The 20,984-nt window shown below is 37.9% G+C and overlaps 2 protein-coding genes across 3 annotated transcripts; both read right to left on the bottom strand.

The window, feature by feature from the left end:
* Window positions 1–9,186: 9,186 nt before the first annotated feature.
* Window positions 9,187–14,064, bottom strand: LOC110462061. 2 transcript variants are annotated; one of them, XM_021515846.1, is made up of 2 exons: window positions 14,023–14,064; window positions 9,187–11,673 (listed from the first exon to the last, which is right to left on the bottom strand). In XM_021515846.1, exon 2 carries the CDS (start codon window positions 11,604–11,606, stop codon window positions 9,744–9,746), a length of 1,863 nt encoding a protein of 620 aa, XP_021371521.1. In that variant the 5' UTR covers window positions 11,607–11,673; window positions 14,023–14,064; the 3' UTR covers window positions 9,187–9,743. The 2 variants fall into 2 exon arrangements, with proteins under 2 accessions (XP_021371521.1, XP_021371520.1); XM_021515845.1 differs by having other exon boundaries at window positions 13,968–14,046.
* A 2,091-nt stretch (window positions 14,065–16,155) lies between these two features.
* Window positions 16,156–20,897, bottom strand: LOC110462060 (DNA repair protein RAD51 homolog A; the record flags this gene model as incomplete). Its single annotated transcript, XM_021515844.1, has 4 exons — window positions 16,156–17,272; window positions 17,406–17,527; window positions 20,411–20,540; window positions 20,784–20,897. Coding segments are annotated over 4 exons (490 nt in total), but the record flags the coding sequence as incomplete, so codon positions are not given.
* Between the last annotated feature and the right edge of the window lie 87 nt (window positions 20,898–20,984).

A 20,984-nucleotide genomic window follows, 5' to 3' on the forward strand; every position in this document is an offset into this window, starting at 1 on the left:
ATATGGCCGCCACGGCCGCCATTTTGAAAACCTATTTCAAACTTAAAGTCAAGTTCTGCTGGACCGATTGAACTGAAAGTTGGTAGGAATGATCGCCTCATGGTCCTGACAAAGTGTTGTTATTTTTCGGGTCGATCAGAAATCCAATATGGCCGCCACGGCCGCCATTTTGAAAACCTATTTCAAACTTAAAGTCAAGTTCTGCTGGACCGATTGAACTGAAAGTTGGTAGGAATGATCGCCTCATGGTCCTGACAAAGTGTTGTTATTTTTCCGGTTGATCAGAAATCCAATATGGCCACCACAGCCGCTATTTTGTAAATACCTATTCTAAACTTAAAAGCAATTTCTAATAGGCCGATCTTATTTAAAATCGGTCTAGGAATGATCAGCTCATGGTCCTGACAAAGTTAAGTTAACATTATACTTAACTATTTTTTACTCAAATTGGTACATATTTCAACAACAAAAATAAATACTGTAGGACTCAGGTGACCGTTAAGGCCCATGGGCCTCTTGTATATTTACCTGCCGACTGTTTATTAGAACCATTTTGTATTTACCTGTCGACTGACTAGTAGAACCATTTTGTATTTACCTGTCGACTGTTTATTAGAACCATTTTGTATTTACCTGTCGACTGATTAGTAGAACCATTTTGTATTTACCTGCCGACTGATTAGTAGAACCATTTTGTATTTACCTGCCGACTGGTTAGTAGAACCATTTTGTATTTACCTGCCGACTGATTAGTAGAACCATTTTGTATTTACCTGCCATCTGGTTAGTAGAACCATTTTGTATTTACCTGCCGACTGGTTAGTAGGGCCATTTTGTTTTACCCAGCTGATATCAATCCCACCAAATAGTTGTCATTTTATGTGTTTTACACTATTAGTTACTTGTCCCCACACTATTAGTTACTTGTTCTTGTCCCCACACTATTAGTTACTTGCCCCCACAGTTCTCCACAAGTTAAACGTGTAAAAGTTATTCCACAGAACTTGTGCTGTTTGAGTCAAGATCATTTTATTTATTTTTTATTATTTTGTAATTTCTGTTTTAGCTTAGTAACATGGAAAATAACAACCAAAATGTATGTGTTTATATGGAAGCACGATGATGTAAAGCTGATAAATATCACTGGGGCTGTTGTTTGAAATGATTAGCATGCATTTTTTTATCGGCTGTGATTTCCCTCCTTTGGTAAACTGAATTTGAAATCAAGTATTTTGAAAAATCAGTTGGTTGATGAGGAAAAAAGTTTTGTCTTTAAGCAAATTCTAAGGACTGACTTTTGATCAGTTTCTGTTTATGCACATCTATTTATAACTCCATAAGCTATAGATTATAGAGAGCCATTCATTTAATGCTTTATGTAAGAATGTTTAAGAATAAGAATTCTGATATGAATTAATGGTCCTTCTAATTGCACTGCAAGTAGAAATGTATTGGAGAGTAACCACATGATGTACATGTATGTGATGGAAATAGAACCCTAACAGAAGTAGATATACGGGTAAATAAGGAAATGGATGTTATAATCAAAACTATTATCTGTACAATAGGTATTTAATCAGAATATTTCCAGATGAATGTTGTTCTTTGAATTTTCTACGTGAATGTTTTGTGTAATAAGGTAAAGGGTACCACTTCAAAGCTGTACAAACGACAAAGAGAGTTTTTCTGGCATAGAGTTACTTCCCTTGTCAAAGAATTCATCTCTCATTTTTATGATGTACATCTGTAAATCCTAAATAATAGCATTGGTAGAGTGAAGGATTAGCATGGTATATGTACGAAGTTCAGCCCCTGTAGTTCTTGTTTTTTTCTTTATTTTGATTTCTTAATGAAGTTTCTGTAAACTGCACTGCAAGATGTGATTTATACAAAGTATGTATCGGCAGAAAATGACTTTCATAATAGTTAAAATGGCAGTAAGTCTTAACTTAATGGTACTCTTTACCTAAAGCACAGTTATAATCAAATATATTACAATTATTTATTTATTTTGACTACATCGATATAATAAGTTGAAACATAATTACCAATTTTTTACACCAGTGATGCTGGCCCTACTTCAGACAGCTTCATTACTGGTTTACCCTGATAATTTATGAATATCTTGATGGGGGGGGGGGGTCTTCAGGAAAATTTCTTATGTTGAATCATGATTTGCCTCTTTCATCCATTATCTCATGTGTTCATATATAGCATAGACATATTCCAGATTAAAACAATAATACTCTTTTTGTTAAGATATTTTATATACACCAGTACTTGTATTTTTAACCAGAGTGTGCCATATTGCAATTGTGTTAATCAGAATTTAGAACTCTCTTGTATTTGTATGAGCTGCCATGGTTTGATTCAATGGAGAAATAGCAATCGTAACGAGTACAATAGGTGCCGGATTACTCTCCTTCCAATTCACTCCCTCCTGTTCTGGGGATGAAAAAGCACTAACAAATGGTGATTTCATTTATTGTGATATGTGTCCTAAAGAAGGGCATAACTGTGGTAATATTGTAAATGTCAGATTGAAATACCCATATTTACCCATCAATTTAAACATGCAGAGCAACCATGTAACTTACAGATTTGTTTTGCTATTGTATACATGTATTTGTTTTAATGTAATATTACATTGACGCATTTTTTCTGTGATAAATATTTCTGTTGCTATAATATGAGGGTTTGAAAATGCATTCAAATTTTATTTCTTTTTCAACTTGTAAACCAAATGCATAATGTAGGTTGTATTATATTTTTTAAGTTTTTCACAGTTTGTAACAAATTAAAAAATGTATTGCCAAAAATAATATTAACATTTTATGCATAATATACAAAAGCTCAAGGCTGACATGTATTTGATTCTCAATTACTATCATTAGTATTTCACTATTAAAAAGTTACAAAAAGTTGTGGTGACATCTGAATAGGAAACAACTTCTGACCTTTCTCTTTAAATACCACAAGTGGATGCCATTTGTACATGAAACATGAACAAAATAAAGTAGTTGTAACTAACATGTGACCACAGTTAAGCTACTATTGTTTTGTCAGACATCTGTCACCTGTCACATTAATGTACAGTGTCACACCCTGTGGACAGGAAACTTTTGTGTTCATTCTTAAAAAAAGAAATAAAAACTTTGTAAAAGGTTTTGTCATACTAATTCCACATATGTCATGGACAAAAAGAAAGGTTAGCATTTAAAATGTTTAAAAACTGTTAAAAAGTATTCCTGTAAAACTGTATAAAGTTTAAAAACTATTTCCTTAACTCTGCATAATGTTAAACATAATCATGTATCATAGATCATTTGTAAACCGGGTACCTTTTTAAAAAAGACGTGAAAATAATGTTCATCTTAAAAGATGAAACCATTAAAATATCACCAAATGTGTATTGTGTATGTTTACAGGGATCGTAGATGGTTTATGTGTCCAGAGTTTGTATAAGTTTATATGAAGGCCAAAAGGTGGACAACAAAATGTAAAATGAAGCAATCTTGATCTCTCGGGAGATAAAACGATCTACATCTATTCTACCTTATTGATTTCCTTTCTTGGCTGGCCTGCCTTGGTCTACAACCACATTACAATGTGATCGATTGGCCATTAAACTGTAGACTTAAGCAGTATAACCTTGGTGTATACTGCTGGTCACTTAAGATATCATTACACTAAGCTTTCAGAAAAATCCATGCAATATCACACAGGAACAAACATTATTCATGCAATGTATTTTACATTTGTGCATGAAAAGTCTGTTTATTCACTTTGTAATCAAATGTGGATCAGATAATATTTTTTTCCATTTTTATATTCAGCAGTGAATATATCCATGCATGGAAATCATTCAAAACAATCCAAAACCTGTCACCATATTAGGAATTATTTGATGGTGATTGTATTGCCATACTGTTACAGCTTTGGTAAAAAGATGCAAAGATTGAACAGTGTCAGCCAGGTAGTGCTTTTACAGCACTGTTTCCAGGAGGAGGTTCTGCTTGACCTTTTTTTTAAGTCGACTCCATGCATGTAGTTTTGTGGTCCTGGTACAGCCTACAATCCTTCCAGATGAGATTTGGAAGAACACAATAAGTGTATTCCATTTCTATCATAGTCTTCATATTTCATGTATTAATTTAAATTTACAATAATGTGGAAAAAAGAATACAAACACCACCTGTACACAATAGAATTGTATTGTATGTTTAATAGATACTATTGTACCACTACTTATAAACAGATTTTGTCTAAAGAAGAACCTAAAACATTTTTTATGCTATTTTATGAATTAAAAAAAATACATGCAAAAACTGTTTTCTTATCATTACATTGCCCCTCAAAGTGTGTGCTTTAGCGATTCTACCTTTCCTATGGAAAACTTCTTCTATGGAACGGAACCATAAAAGTAATAATCACAGAGTCAGGTGATGTGCCATGTAAGCTTGCTGGGACAAGGATCCATCAACCTTGTTTAATAAATTACCATAACCAACTTTTAGGGACACAGTCAAATGAGTTAAAAACTTTAAACGATTTCTACAGCACCATGATTCCTGACAGTTTGGCTTTTGATTGCTGGAAACTCCCGTTCAGCATAACTGGGGTACAATGTGTTGGAAGCTGCCAAAGGGACCTGTTTCTACTAGAGTTAGAAAGGTAATGGAATGTTTCAACTAATATGTGGCCATAGAGACTATGGGGGCCAGTCTATTATGATAAAAAATGGTTTCTGTATTATACGTCTCTGCTAAAATTGACGGCCTCCATACCACGCGAATACATGCAACTCTTATGATCTGGATCGAAGAATTCTCAATCTTTCTCTCTGGCTGATATTGTGTGTATTGCTAGGTAGTAAGAGGCCTATTGTCTTGGAGAACATTTAAGCTATGATATATCTCAGTAACGTTAACCATTTGAAGCGGTAAATACTAGACGAACAAGATGTATACATGGAAATCTATCAAATCTTAAAAAAAAAAAAACTGGTTTATTAGCTGTTCATGTCGATCAGTTCCTGTACCCTATACTGTTTGTAGTTTGTGACCTTACGAGTCTAGTCGATTTCGAGTCTTTGGCGAGATATTATGAAAGTTTGCGTCGGCACATCCTGTACTCTAATCAGAACGTCTAACATGTGACACCGGATGCATATTACCACAAAAACATGAAGGAAACGGCGTTTCTCGATTGAGGAAGCGTGTGCCTGTTCTCTTTTGTTGCACAACACATTTGATATGTTTAAAACTTAACAAAACGAAATAAAAATACAAAATCATGGATTCATATATTGAATAGTTCTCAATACTTGAAGGAAACACACTAATTAAGGTAGGTTTCACTAAAACACAAGCTATTCTTCCATACAATATCCTCTCCGCTTCATCCGAAGATGTGTTTTTTGTATTTATTTTTGTGTTCATTTGTTGTTGCGTTGCCGGCTGCCTTTTCGTTTTGATGGATCAATACAAGTAAACATGCAAATAAAACATCCTACAAATCTATTCATAGGCTGTACCAGAAGTACACATACAATCACGAAAGATAACGAGAAAACTGAAAATGCTGCCTTACGAAATATCGTTGATTACGAAACGACGTGTCAGTGGCTTGAATGTTTAGTAGGGACTAATACAATGTATTACCTGTAACTGAGCGAGATCAGGTTAAGGGACTTATACAATCTATTACCTGTAACTGAGCGAGATCAGGTTAAGGGACTTATACAATATATTACCTGTAACTGAGCGATATCAGGTTAAGGGACTAATACAATATATTGCCTGTAACTGAGCGAGATCAGATTAAGGGACTAATACAATCTATCGCCTAGAACTGAGCGAGATCAGGTCAAGGGACTAATACAATCTATTACCTGTAACTGAGCGATATCAGGTTAAGGGACTAATACAATCTACTGCCTGTAACTGAGCGAGATCAGGTTAAGGGACTAATTCAATCTATTACCTGTAACTGAGCGGGATCAGATTAAGGGACTAATACAATCTATTGCCTGTAACTGAGCGAGATCAGGTTAAGGGACTAATACAATCTACTGCCTGTAACTGAGCGAGATCAGATTAAGGGACTAATACAATATATTCCCTGTAACTGAGCGAGATCAGGTTAAGGGACTAATACAATCTACTGCCAGTAACTGAGCAAGATCAGGTTAAGGGACGAATACAATATATTGCCTGTAACTGAGCGAGATCAGGTTAAGGGACTAATAAAATATATTGCCTAGAACTGAGCGAGATCAGGTCAAGGGACTAATACAATATATTGCCTGGAACTGAGCGATATCAGGTTAAGGGACTAATACAATCTACTGCCTGTAACTGAGCGAGATCAGATTAAGGGACTAATACAATCTATTGCCTGTAACTGAGCGAGATCAGGTTAAGGGACTAATACAATCTATTGCCTGTAACTGAGCGAGATCAGGTTAAGGGACTAATACAATCTATTACCTGTAACTGAGCGATATCAGGTTAAGGGACTAATACAATCTATTACCTGTAACTGAGCGAGATCAGGTTAAGGGACTTATACAATCTATTACCTGTAACTGAGCGATATCGGGTTTAATACAATCTATTGCCTGTAACTGAGCGAGATCAGGTTAAGGGACTAATACAATCTATTACCTGTAACTGAGCGAGATCAGGTTAAGGGACTAATAAAATATATTACCTGTGACTCAGCTAGATCAGGTTAAGGGACTAATACAATCTATTGCCTGTAACTGAGCGAGATCAGGTTAAGGGACTAATACAATCTATTACCTGTAACTGAGCGATATCAGGTTAAGGGACTAATACAATCTATTACCTGTAACTGAGCGATATCAGGTTAAGGGACTAATACAATCTATTACCTGTAACTGAGCGATATCAGGTTAAGGGACTAATACAATCTATTACCTGTAACTGAGCGATATCAGGTTAAGGGACTAATACAATCTATTACCTGTAACTGAGCGATATCAGGTTAAGGGACTAATACAATCTATTACCTGTAACTGAGCGATATCAGGTTAAGGGACTAATACAATCTATTACCTGTAACTGAGCGATATCAGGTTAAGGGACTAATACAATCTATTACCTGTAACTGAGCGATATCAGGTTAAGGGACTAATACAATCTATTACCTGTAACTGAGCGATATCAGGTTAAGGGACTAATACAATCTATTACCTGTAACTGAGCGATATCAGGTTAAGGGACTAATACAATCTATTACCTGTAACTGAGCGATATCAGGTTAAGGGACTAATACAATCTATTACCTGTAACTGAGCGATATCAGGTTAAGGGACTAATACAATCTATTACCTGTAACTGAGCGATATCAGGTTAAGGGACTAATACAATCTATTACCTGTAACTGAGCGATATCAGGTTAAGGGACTAATACAATCTATTACCTGTAACTGAGCGATATCAGGTTAAGGGACTAATACAATCTATTACCTGTAACTGAGCGATATCAGGTTAAGGGACTAATACAATCTATTACCTGTAACTGAGCGATATCAGGTTAAGGGACTAATACAATCTATTACCTGTAACTGAGCGATATCAGGTTAAGGGACTAATACAATCTATTACCTGTAACTGAGCGATATCAGGTTAAGGGACTAATACAATCTATTACCTGTAACTGAGCGATATCAGGTTAAGGGACTAATACAATCTATTACCTGTAACTGAGCGATATCAGGTTAAGGGACTAATACAATCTATTACCTGTAACTGAGCGATATCAGGTTAAGGGACTAATACAATCTATTACCTGTAACTGAGCGATATCAGGTTAAGGGACTAATACAATCTATTACCTGTAACTGAGCGATATCAGGTTAAGGGACTAATACAATCTATTACCTGTAACTGAGCGATATCAGGTTAAGGGACTAATACAATCTATTACCTGTAACTGAGCGATATCAGGTTAAGGGACTAATACAATCTATTACCTGTAACTGAGCGATATCAGGTTAAGGGACTAATACAATCTATTACCTGTAACTGAGCGATATCAGGTTAAGGGACTAATACAATCTATTACCTGTAACTGAGCGATATCAGGTTAAGGGACTAATACAATCTATTACCTGTAACTGAGCGATATCAGGTTAAGGGACTAATACAATCTATTACCTGTAACTGAGCGAGATCAGGTTAAGGGACTAATACAATCTATTACCTGTAACTCAGCTAGGTCAGGTTAAGGGACTTTTACAATCTATTGCCTGTAACTGAGCGATATCAGGTTAAGGGACTAATACAATCTATTACCTGTAACTGAGCGATATCAGGTTAAGGGACTAATACAATCTATTACCTGTAACTAAGCTAGGTCAGGTTACTTCTTCTTCTTCCATATAATTGCCTCCTTCGTCTTATCGAAGATTATGCAATGTTTATGATACACAATGCGCAGGTGAACACACAATTGAAAAGTTTAGATTGTAAAAGTTAAAAAGTTAAAAAACACTGATGTAGTGTCAGACGTTTAAAGCTGGTTGATTCGACCAACCAGCCTTAAGCCTAGTGGGTTCGGGGTCTGTTAAAAGTTTAAGCTTTTTTAGTTCCAATTCGTTGAGTTTTCTTAAAGGTTTCCAAGTTTGTCGAGTTCACAGTTTTTGAGTCAAGTTCGTTCCAGTCTTTTATTGTTCGAGGGAAGAATGAATATTTTCTTGGGTCTATTTTACATGCCTGGATTTGGTAGGACCGATCGTGTTGTTTTCTGGACCTCCTCATTGGTGTTTCGATTCGGTTTTCCTTTTTGATGGCTATTTGTTGTTTGTCAAGGGACTAATAAATCTATTACCTGTAACTGAGCGATATCAGGTTTAATACAATCTATTGCCTGTAACTGAGCGAGATCAGGTTAATGGACTAATACAATCTATTACCTGTAACTGAGCGAGATCAGGTTATTTAAGTCGGACACTAGGAATCTGTAACATGAACCCAACTGAGGCATTAGCCTCAACCAGAGACGTATACGTCTCTGCCTTAACTGAGGTTTGGATGATTTAGACCGAAAAACTATTCGATTTCGCTAAGTCTACAAATGTCCCTTCGGGGACCTCAAATAGATATGGAATAAGAATCTAACAAGATCAAAACAAGATATATAACGACAAAACAGCATACTGTATTTTTAATGCGGATTGTCAATTTCAAGCCGTTGACGCGCGGATGAATACATCACTGTGAGAAAATTCTGCGAAAACGACACGTTGTCGTATTGTCTTTGAAGTAATGCGAGCCTGTCTGTTCAACATTGTTTATATAGGTTAATATGTCATTAATCCATGAAGGATGTCTTTAACTTTTACTCTGCCGATCCACTGTATTTGTAAACATACATACTTTGTTCCAACTCCTTAAATTATCCACCATTAAGTTCCTGGTTCTGAGGCTTACCATCTTTGATGTGCTTTTCTTTTCTTCGCCACCAAGAAGTAAATAACGCCGATTTCTGTGAGTTTAGTACGACTTAATGGCGTTTTTATTTTGCAAAATTGTTCTGCCTGTCTGTTGAAGATTTGTTTGCCAAGTGTTTGACATTTCTGTGTGTTTTATCATCAATCCCCGCTCCCAATTCTCTAGTGTCCTGTTATGTTCATTTCAAAGACCATTGCGCGGTTTAGAGAGCGCCATGTGAAATTTGACCGGTTTAGAGAGCGCCATGTGAGATTTGACCGGTTAAGAGAGCGCCATGTGAGTTTTGATCGGTTTGAATCCCTGCGTACTGTTACTTGTATGAGCTGCCTGGTGTCCAAATAGAAATTGCATGTCGTCGGAAAATGATGGTTCACTGGCGTCGATAGGTGTGATTCCGGTACCAGCATTTATTGCACCTTGAACCGGTTTGAATCCCTGCGTACTGTTACTTGTATGAGCTGCCTGGTGTCCAATTAGATGGTGCATGTTATCAGGAAATGATGGTTCACCACCGACGATAGGTGTGATTCCGGTACCAGCATTTATTGCACCTTGAACCGGTTTGAATCCCTGCGTACTGTTACTTGTATGAGCTGCCTGGTGTCCAATTAGATGGTGCATGTTATCAGGAAATGATGGTTCACCACCGACGATAGGTGTGATTCCGGTACCAGCATTTATTGCACCTTGAACCGGTTTGAATCCCTGCGTACTGTTACTTGTATGAGCTGCCTGGTGTCCAATTAGATGGTGCATGTTATCAGGAAATGATGGTTCACCACCGACGATAGGTGTGATTCCGGTACCAGCATTTATTGCACCTTGAACCGGTTTGAATCCCTGCGTACTGTTACTTGTATGAGCTGCCTGGTGTCCAATTAGATGGTGCATGTTATCAGGAAATGATGGTTCACCACCGACGATAGGTGTGATTCCGGTACCAGCATTTATTGCACCTTGAACCGGTTTGAATCCCTGCGTACTGTTACTTGTATGAGCTGCCTGGTGTCCAATTAGATGGTGCATGTTATCAGGAAATGATGGTTCACCACCGACGATAGGTGTGATTCCGGTACCAGCATTTATTGCACCTTGAACCGGTTTGAATCCCTGCATACTGTTACTTGTGTGAGCTGCCTGGTGTCCAATTAGATGGTGCATGTTGTCAGGAAATGATTGTTCACCAGCGACGATAGGTGTGATTCCGGTACCAGCATTTATTGCACCTTGAACCGGTTTGAATCCCTGCGTACTGTTACTTGTGTGAGCTGCCTGGTGTGCCCTTAACTGACGCGTGTTGTTAGATAATGTCGGTCGATTGGAGTCGGTAAGTTTACTTCCGGTACCATCAAACCTTGCCTCTAGAACGACCTCACGTGAAAGGAGTTGTCCGCGCCTGTCCGGCTTTGAGTCGACTGGTCTAGACGTAGGGTTTGGATATACCACACGGTGGTTTTGTGACGTACTTTTTCCCAATTTGGAAATCCCACCAGATTGATAACTTGATTGCCTACTCATATGTGTGTGGGATGAATGCTGTGCCCGTGCGTGAGGACCTAAATCTATCCTTCCAGTTCCATCCTGATTATCTATTGGAATTTTTGAGTGGGATGCAAGGGGACCTAAATATATCATTCCATGTCTATCATAACTTTCATTCAGATGGTTTCTACTAATATCTGTGTGGGATGAATGGTGTGCCCGTGCAGGGGGACCATCAAGATCGTCATCACTAAGTAAGATATGTCCACCCTTGTCCTGCCTAGAACCGATCGATGTCTGCTTCTTATTGTTGAATTTTAGCGCTTTGTTTTCTGAGGTACTCTGAATCGAGGGCAGTTTAAGGGGTGGTTCCTTGGCTTCAGGAAACTCTCCCCGCCTCGGACTCTTCTTTGAAAACATACCTCTTCCCAACTTTGTCAGTGTGGAACTTCCTCCAGATAACTTGGAAACCCCCCTAGTTTGATATCTGGGCCCGTCACTATGACGTGTGTGCAATGACTGGTGTGTCGACGCGGGATCCGTGTCTTTAAAACCTGCACGTTGATGTGAGCCGACATGGTTCCTTCTGCTGCCGTTATTTGCCCCCCGGCTGTCACGACTGCTTAGGGTATGTCCTGCCATGTAGGTTTCCTTATGCTTCTGGTCGTCAATCAGTCCCCCTTCAAACAGTTTTCATTAAATGTATTCCCTGAAAGATGAAAGCGTTGTAACAATCAGCAATTTGAGTATAAAATATATTTTCAGAGTGTTATCATTGATATATAACTTCCAGATTCATTGATAAGTAACTTTCCAAAGTTTGATATTTGGATATATTGGACATTTATATAAATGTTTTATACTGTATGTTTGTATATTGAATTTATCAAACAAGCATTGGGCCGTATTATTCTTGTTCCATTGTTCTGGCACAGTTTACGTGAAGTACTATTAAGTAATATAACAAGACATCACCCGTTGTAGCCAACAGTTGCAAATTTGTATTGAGGGTGTAAGTAATTCACACTGAAATACCATAATGAACTATTCCAACCTTTGAATTGGAAGAGTTAAAATGTGTCTTCAGGGTTGAATGAGCTAATAGGTACATTGCATTGTTGCTTTTCTGTTTTGAACACAGGCATGATTCCCAAATGGATGAACTTGCCGAATGGTGATTTAATGTGTGGATTTTTTTCTCGACTTTCTGATACAAGTTACGCTGCCTTACTTTTCGAGCATTTTTTCGTTCATTTGGAAAGTACCTACCACATTTCATGTCTATTGAACATCTTTCATTTCTCACCAAAGTTCCACATGTACCAAGGTAGTTGTTATGAACTTTATTTATTTATTTTTAAACACAACAGCATTTGACTCGTCGATCGATTCTTTCAAAGACCTTTCCCAACTATTTGATTCCGACGAGTGGTCATCAGTATACTTAACAATTGGATTCTGATCTTTACAAAGTCGATTCAATGTACCGCGTGAATGGGTTGCCCTGAGAGGATCTTTATATATTCACAGATAATGACCAGTTTTCTGTTGCCTTGAGACAGTCTCTTTTTATATTCACAGATAATGACCAGTTTTCTATTGCCTTGAGACGAGCTTTTTTATATTCACAGATAATGACCAGTTTTCTATTGCCTTGAGACAGTCTTTTTTATATTCACAGATAATGACCAGTTTTCTATTGCCTAGAGACGAGCTTTTTTATATTCACAGATAATGACTAGTTTTCTGTCTACACAAAGATAGTACATAATAATATATTGTACAATTGTGTATATCCGATCCAGCCCCTATATAAGCTGAGATAGAGTCACCAATGTATTTGTGGCGCGTCATCGGGTATTATTCAAAGAAGGCTGAATTGGTAGCCTATTTTGTTCCGGACAATCAATGTCACTATTTAGCTAGGGTTTAAATTAACATGCCACTTTTATGATAGGTCATGCATTTCCCTTAGTTTATCTTTCAATAGGTAGGCGCTCATACCCGAGGATTGTAAGTCAGATACAATACAGATAAGTTTTGTAGGCAAATAATCTATAAAGCAATCAATATCTTTAACAAAGTTACACAAGAGAATCAATAACAACCGAGCGCCTACGATTGTCTCTTAGAGAAACCCAGCTGGGTTGTTTGCTGAATAAAAATGTTAACTACAAATTCTTGATTATGAGATAAAGGATATTATTTCGTTTCCATATCGTAGGAGCCCTTTGACGGATCCTATCTAAAGCAGAATTAGTGTTTAATTACAATAATAACGTTAAATTGGTCGGCCGGGTTTTATACATACGTTGAGATTAACAACGGTGTCAGTTTAATCATCCTGTATGTAACTGGTTTAACATTATTTAAAACAAAACTAATTATGATATTTGAAATACTATATATCACATGCATTTACACATAAGTATTCAATCCTTGTTTAATTTTAATTGGGCTAATGAAATTGAAATCCGATTAACAGTTCAATGGGTTCCGGTTTACCCAAGAGATTTCGTTAACCTTTTTAATAAGAGTTTACTTCCAAATTTTACGACTATTTACACATGTGGTTGAACACAAACGAGGTATACTGGCCACTCCATGTTTGGTAATCATAAAACATTAAACAATGATTCAAATACCGCTACCCTCGCATGAGGGACGGTGGGGCTTTAACATTTGTTTACGTCAGCACTTCTATCACTTCCATTTTGTTTGCTAGAAATAAACACATGGTTTTATCGATCGATCCATCATTTCATTGCCTTGTTTTTGCGCAATTACTAATTATTGTACACACTTTTACACACTACTACAAAACCATCTCGAAAAAGGTAATCGCCCTAAAATGGAGAGTAACTTTCTTTGGTACATTGTTTACCTTGACTACGGAAAGGGACTGTACCGCGTCCTCAAAACATAGTAGGGTGCCACGGGTTAATTTCTACAATTCATATTAATTTTTATCGAATGTGTAAGCAAAGAAGACAGGTTACATACCTCTTCTTTTGGAGTCATAAAACAATAAATGTCTGACCACTGTTTATGTGCTGACCGTGTCAATCGCTGGGAAACCCTGGGCTATTTATAAATAGGCATGACAGGTGCGACATCAGAGCTACCCGTCAGTACGGTGTAGCTCTGTCATATGTGGTCTTTTTATCGAAACCAATTTATGATGAATTTAATATATTATTTTGCGTATGGTTATGGTTCAAGTGTTGGGATCATGAATGCAAAAGCTCCATTTAGATTTACAGTATACAATTACTTACAATATTTACTTAATAGATGCAATGCTAAGGGAAGCAACCCTTACTAAAATTGGTGAGTGTCTGCAATGGTTCTACAAAAGAGCCAATTTTTATGATGTTTATAATGTCATAATTTTTTATGACAATATTTCATATTTCCCGTTTTCCTTCCACAAAATGATATTGATACAATAGATTTATTTTCATTTCATGTATAAATATATTAGTGAATGTCTGCTGGATAGCCAGTTGAATTAAGAAAAGAGGCCCAAAGGGCCTGTATTGCTCACCTGGATAATAAAGCAACCACGGAAAATTATTCGTATTTCATATACTACTGCAACTATTTCTAAATATTGGCTCTGCCCATTAACAACACCCGTCCCTCCTTAGGTCCCCCCCATGAATTGGGGTTGGATTTTATACATTAATCTCTATTGTGCCCCACCCCTCTGCCCCCTAAATCAACCCTCCATTTATACAAAATTGAGTCCCTTTTGCCAAAGAATACTTTACACAAAATTTGGTTTAAAGATTTAAATATTTACTACTATTTCCCTCCTACTGGACCCCTTCCCTTTGCTCCCAGGGGGACTACAATCTCTGTTAAAACAAATAGAGCCCCCCTTGCCAGATGATGCTCGGAACAAAATTCGGTTTTAATAACTCCAATTTACGGAAGGGTTTTAATAACTCCAATTTACGGAAGGAGAAGGATTTTAAAAGCTTAACCTCAATTTATCCTATTAGGCCCCACCCCTCTGCACCCTCCCATGGCCACATTTTCTGTTTATACAAAACTGCCTTCCTTTTGCCAAAGGATGCTCTCGATATGGTTAAAATTCCTCCAATGGTACAGCAGGAGAGGATTTTTTTAAGATTAACCATATGTTCCCCTATTGGGCCCTGTCCTTCTTCCCAAAGGCCGGCCACACCCTGATTATACAAAATTGAGTCCCCTTTGCCTAAGGATGCTCCAGGCCAAATTTAGTCAAAATTCATAAACCTGTTCAAATCTAGTAGCGTTTTAAATGGAAAAGTTAATGGACGCTGGTACCAGGTGAGCTAATAAATGTATACATGTTGAGAAAATGCCAGGGAGCTAACAGGTGAATCGTGAGTATCTTATCATGACTTTTCTACAGGATAAAGACTGGTAAATTCTTTTCGATTTTCTGTAAATGCTTTTTCTTCAAGTTTTGTCAAACCATTTTCGTCTCACATCAATGACCTTCAAAGAGGACAAAGGTCAAATTTAAATATCATTACTCTACACATGATGAAAAAACATATGAATACAGGAAGTTTCTATCAAACTACACCTTATGAATCATTTTTGGAGACCGCACACTTTATAAAACTACTCTCCATTAAGCTACAGGCCTCATATCATGACCTTAAGCATCCTTGATTTTCGAAAGACAATGTTTGTTTAATATGATTAAGCCTTGACCTTTCTGTTTAATATGTTTATTAAAGCCTTGACCTTGTTGAAACTGGTTAAGGTTTGCAAACAACCTGATAGACCTTTATCCCAGCATGCAACTGGTCAATATCATGACCCTAGACACCTTGGTCATCCTGAAGAAGTCATCTGAATGTTTTCACATATTTGATCCCTGTGAACCTGACAGTACATGAAAGTCAAGGTAATGTATTCAAACAAACTTTATAGCCCTTCAACCCAGCATGCCACCAGCAAGCATCATCCTTGGCTTGTTCATTATTTAGGATAAGGTTTAAACAAATCGACCCTATAACCTTGAAAGTGGGTTTACTAATAGGTCATTTACTTAAACAGGCCTGATAGCCCTTTATCCCATCATGCTAATGGCCGAAAAATTCTGACGTTGCTAAAAGAAAATAAGTTGATGCCAGATGAACGACAAATGACATGTCATGGCAGGTGAACTAAAAATGTGAAAGAAGTCAAATCAATATACAAGTTAAGATTTAATGTGTTTTCAATGAACAACTAATCACGATCCACGATTTCTGCCTCTGCATAAACTGCACACATCACACATGCTGGCAGTTAACTTTCACGAACATCATGAAAAACAATACTATTTATATCCCTACAGCGACTTCTTGTACATGGTCAGTGTTGTAATTATTCAACGATAAGAGTAAAACTGTATTATGTTTCACTCAACACAATCACCAGGTATAATGTCACACATAGAGGGAGTGCAATACAATGCTTTATAAAATATGACATACAAATTTAATTAAGATCTTGTATAACTGACTGCTATATAGATTAACAGAGGACAATTATACACAACACATCTCTGTTCCTCTTCTCACATTCAGTTTGGAACAAGTCACATAAGCAGATTTAAAATGCCTTCATTCCACAGAAAAAATCTGAACAGCAATTACGACCTATGCTGCTGGAGTCCAGTAAGCTTTCACTTCTACAGGGATTCAGTCTCCTGATTTACATCACTCCTGTGGAAACGTTTAGGACCTCAATCCATCATATTATTGTGAATAAGCTCCACAGCAAAGGCCATCATTTTAAACAACTTAACAGGCAGCTGTCTCGTTAATGGTATTTATCAGCTCTACATCATGGTCAATTTCACAAATGGCTGTCTTCAGCTTATTTATGATGTGTTCGCACATTACAGTCAAGGCAAGTATGATAATCAACTTGATAGGTTCATAAATGAATCAACTTCAGCACCACAGTCGAGTCAAGTTATTGATGAGTGACCGCCTCATCAATGTTGTGTATCAGCACTACAGTAGTGTCCAGTACTTAACACAACAAGTTGACGTGTCATTTTTTGACAACTGATGTTGTGTATCTAGCTCTACAGTAGAGTCCAGTAATGTAGCCAGGATCTCCTGTCAATTGTTGTGATCAGTCTACAGTAGAGTCCAGTAATGTAGCCAAGATCTCCTGTCAATTGCTGTGATCAGTCTTTGGCATCACCAATGCCATCTGCATTAATAGCAAACATGGCCTCAGACTCGGGCAAACATGGCGAGTCGTATATCTTGCATATTCTGGTTTCCCCTCTTCCTTTCCTTAGATATAATCTGAAAGTGGAAAAGAACAAATATAAAACATATAATTAAGTCAAGGTTTCATGTACATGTACTGCCACCCGTAGCAAAGTTTTTAAAAACTTGAACATTTTTTGTGTCTGGGAGCAATCATGCTGGGGATTACCTAGTAGTGGAAGCATGGGCTATTATGTTCCCTCCAATGGGTTTCTTGGGATCAGCTGAGAACATGGCTGCTCCATCAACCTGAGCAACCACCTGATTTGTTATCACGACAGCGACACCAAACTGAAATCATAGAATATAACTATAATCCTTCATACATGTAAACATTTTTACCAGTATCCAAAATGTTTGTGGGTTTTTTACAGAATCAAGTGAGTACTGTTTCACATATCTTGTGAAGGAATTGCTAACATTACATACTTTGAAGATTAAAATTATGATAAATTTTCATCTTGAAATGTGTCCTTGTGTTGGTATTGAGCAATGATTATAAACAACAAACAAGAGGTCCATTGGACCTGTATTGCTCACCTGGTTTTATATTTAAGTCATTACAACTGAATGCATTAGTACATCTTTATATGAAATTTCCTCAAAACCAGACAAGATCTATGTTCTAACCCAACTGGGACCACAATATCTGGACCCACTTGTATAAAACATCTCAACTCTTGAGATTTCCTCAAGTCTAAGATTTCCTCAAGTCTAAGATTTCCCATAGACAATACATTGCTTGAGATTTTCCTTAACTTTGAGATGTTTTATACAAGTGGGCACTGACTTTCAACTAATCAGAGGCCTCCATTGAGTTGCCATGTTAACAGATCTTGAAACAAGTAATATGTCATATTAAAGGGTGTAATTAGACAATACTTAAATTTTCATTCAACTATAAGCTTTTATAAACCTAGAAACCAATTTTTAACAATTTATGAAAACTACACCATAGAATATGATAATCGTGCTGTACCATTTCTTAGGACCGCTGGGGTCAAATCGACCTCATTCAATTAAGAAATGTTTGTTCTTCCTCAATAATGTTTTTGATCAAATTTTGTACAATCCACTCAGGCAATTAGGGGATATTAGCGTCTTAAAGCACAATATTAGATAATTTTCCTCTTTGGGGCCCTGTCTTCCAAGCCTCAGGGGTCGAACCAGTCTCATTTATTTAGGAAATGATTGCCCTCCCCAAATGAAGTTTGAGAGCAAATTTGGTTGAAATCTTCTTTAGCGTTTAGGAGGAGATGCGTTTTAAAGAAAATTTAGCTAAGTTCCCCTTCAGGGGCCCGCCCCCCTGGCCTCAGGGGTCAAACCAACCTCATTTATTTAAGAAATAATTGCCCATCCCTACTGATGCTTCAGACTAAATTTGGTTGAAATCCTCTCTGGTGTTTAGGAGGAGATGCATTTGAAAGCAAATTTAGCTAAGTTCCCCTTCAGGGCCCTGCCCCCCTGGCCTCAGGGGTCGAACCAACCTCATTTATTTCAGAAATGGTTGCCCTCCCCTGGTGATGCTTCAGACTAAATTTGGTTGAAATCCTCTCTGGCGTTTAGGAGGAGATGCGTTTGAAAGCAAATTTAGCTAAGTTCCCCTTCAAGGCCATGCCCCCCTGGCCTCAGGGGTCGAACCAACCTCATTTATTTAAGAAATGATTGCCCTCCCCTAGTGATGCTCCAGACTAATAAGAAATGGTTGCCCTCCCCTAGTGATGCTTCAGACTACATTTGGTTGAAATCCTCTCTGGCGTTTAGGAGGAGATGCATTTGAAAGCAAATTTAGCTAAGTTCCCCTTCAAGGCCATGCCCCCCTGGCCTCAGGGGTCGAACCAACCTCATTTATTTAAGATTTGATTGCCCTCCCCAAGTGATGCTTCAGACTAAATTTGGTTGAAATCCTCTCTGGCGTTTAGGAGGAGATGCGTTTGAAAGCAAATTTAGCTAAGTTCCCCTTCAGGGCCCTGCCCCCCGACCTCAGGGGTCAAACCAACCTCATTTATTTAAAAAATGATTGCCCATTCCTGCTGATGCTTCAGACTTAATTTGGTTGAAATCCTCTCTGGTGTTAGGAGGAGATACGTTTGAAAGCAAATTTAGCTAAGTTTCCCTTCAGGGCCCTGCCCCCCTGACCTCAGGGGTCAAACCAACCTCATTTATTTAAGAAATGGTTGCCCTCCCCTAGTGATGCTTCAGACTACATTTGGTTGAAATCCTCTCTGGCGTTTAGGAGGAGATGCATTTAAAAAAGCAAATTTAGCTAAGTTCCCCTTCAGGGCCCTGCCCCCCTGGCCTCAGGGGTCGAACCGACCTCATTTATTTAAGAAATGGTTGCCCTCCCCTAGTGATGCTTCAGACTACATTTGGTTGAAATCCTCTCTGGCGTTTAGGAGGAGATGCATTTAAAAAAGCAAATTTAGCTAAGTTCCCCTTCAGGGCCCTGCCCCCCTGGCCTCAGGGGTCGAACCGACCTCATTTATTTAAGAAATGATTGCCCTCCCCTAGTGATGCTTCAGACTACATTTGGTTGAAATCCTCTCTGGCGTTTAGGAGGAGATGCATTTAAAAAAGCAAATTTAGCTAAGTTCCCCTTCAGGGCCCTGCCCCACTGACCTCAGGGGTCAAACCAACCTCATTTATTTAAGAAATGATTGCCCATCCCTACTGATGTTTCAGAGTAAATTTGGTTGAAATCCTCTCTGGTGTTAGGAGATGTGTTTGAAAGCAAATTTAGCTAAGTTCCCCTTCAGGGCCCTGCCCCACTGACCTCAGGGGTCAAACCAACCTCATTTATTTAAGAAATGATTGCCCATCCCTACTGATGTTTCAGAGTAAATTTGGTTGAAATCCTCTCTGGTGTTAGGAGATGTGTTTGAAAGCAAATTTAGCTAAGTTCCCCTTCAGGGCCCTGCCCCCCTGACCTCAGGGGTCAAACCAACCTCATTTATTTAAGAAATGGTTGCCCATCCCTACTGATGCTTCAGAATAAATTTGGTTGAAATCCTCTTTGGCGTTTAGGAGGAGATAGGTTTTAAAGAAAAAGTTGACGACGGACGCTGCGCCACGGCATAAGCTCACTATGGTCCATCTGACCAGGTGAGCTAAAAATGATCGTAAATATAAAACAGTACTCCAACCTTCAATACAGTAAACTTTTGATTGTATTACCTCATCAGCCAGACGAAGTAGCATCCTTAAGAAGCGTGCCAGATGCATCTGTCTGGCAGACAGCTCTCCTCTTCCTGAGTAATCAGTTCTGTATAGGGCTGTGGCACTGTCAACTATCAGCAAAGCATACCTACAAGTAAAACAAACTTAATAGCCGAGGTATTCCTGAAATCTACCTTAATATTTTAAATTACAAACATCATCTTCAATAATTTAATATTGAATCTTTGTAATTGATTCATGCATCTATAAAGTCTCTTATTCTCCCCACCCAATCAGCAAAATAATCTAGGCTTTAAGGACAAGAAACTTAACTATAACATCTGTCTAAACCTTAAACACTCTGAATTTCTGACAACAGAGATGATAGTACCTTGACTCGGACATCATGGCTGCAGCCTGTATGAGAAGTTGCGACTGGTGATCGCTATTGTAGGCTCGGGCACAAGCTACATTGTCCAACACATCACTGCCAGATAGGCCATATCTGTAAACAAACAAACCTTATAAAGGAAATGTGAGAAACAAAAGAGACCACTACTTAATGTTCATGAATATACAGTGGTTAAACTTA

Source organism: Mizuhopecten yessoensis, unplaced genomic scaffold, assembly GCF_002113885.1.
Source record: "Mizuhopecten yessoensis strain PY_sf001 unplaced genomic scaffold, ASM211388v2 scaffold10743, whole genome shotgun sequence".
In the NCBI taxonomy this organism is placed as follows: Eukaryota; Metazoa; Mollusca; class Bivalvia; order Pectinida; family Pectinidae; genus Mizuhopecten; species Mizuhopecten yessoensis.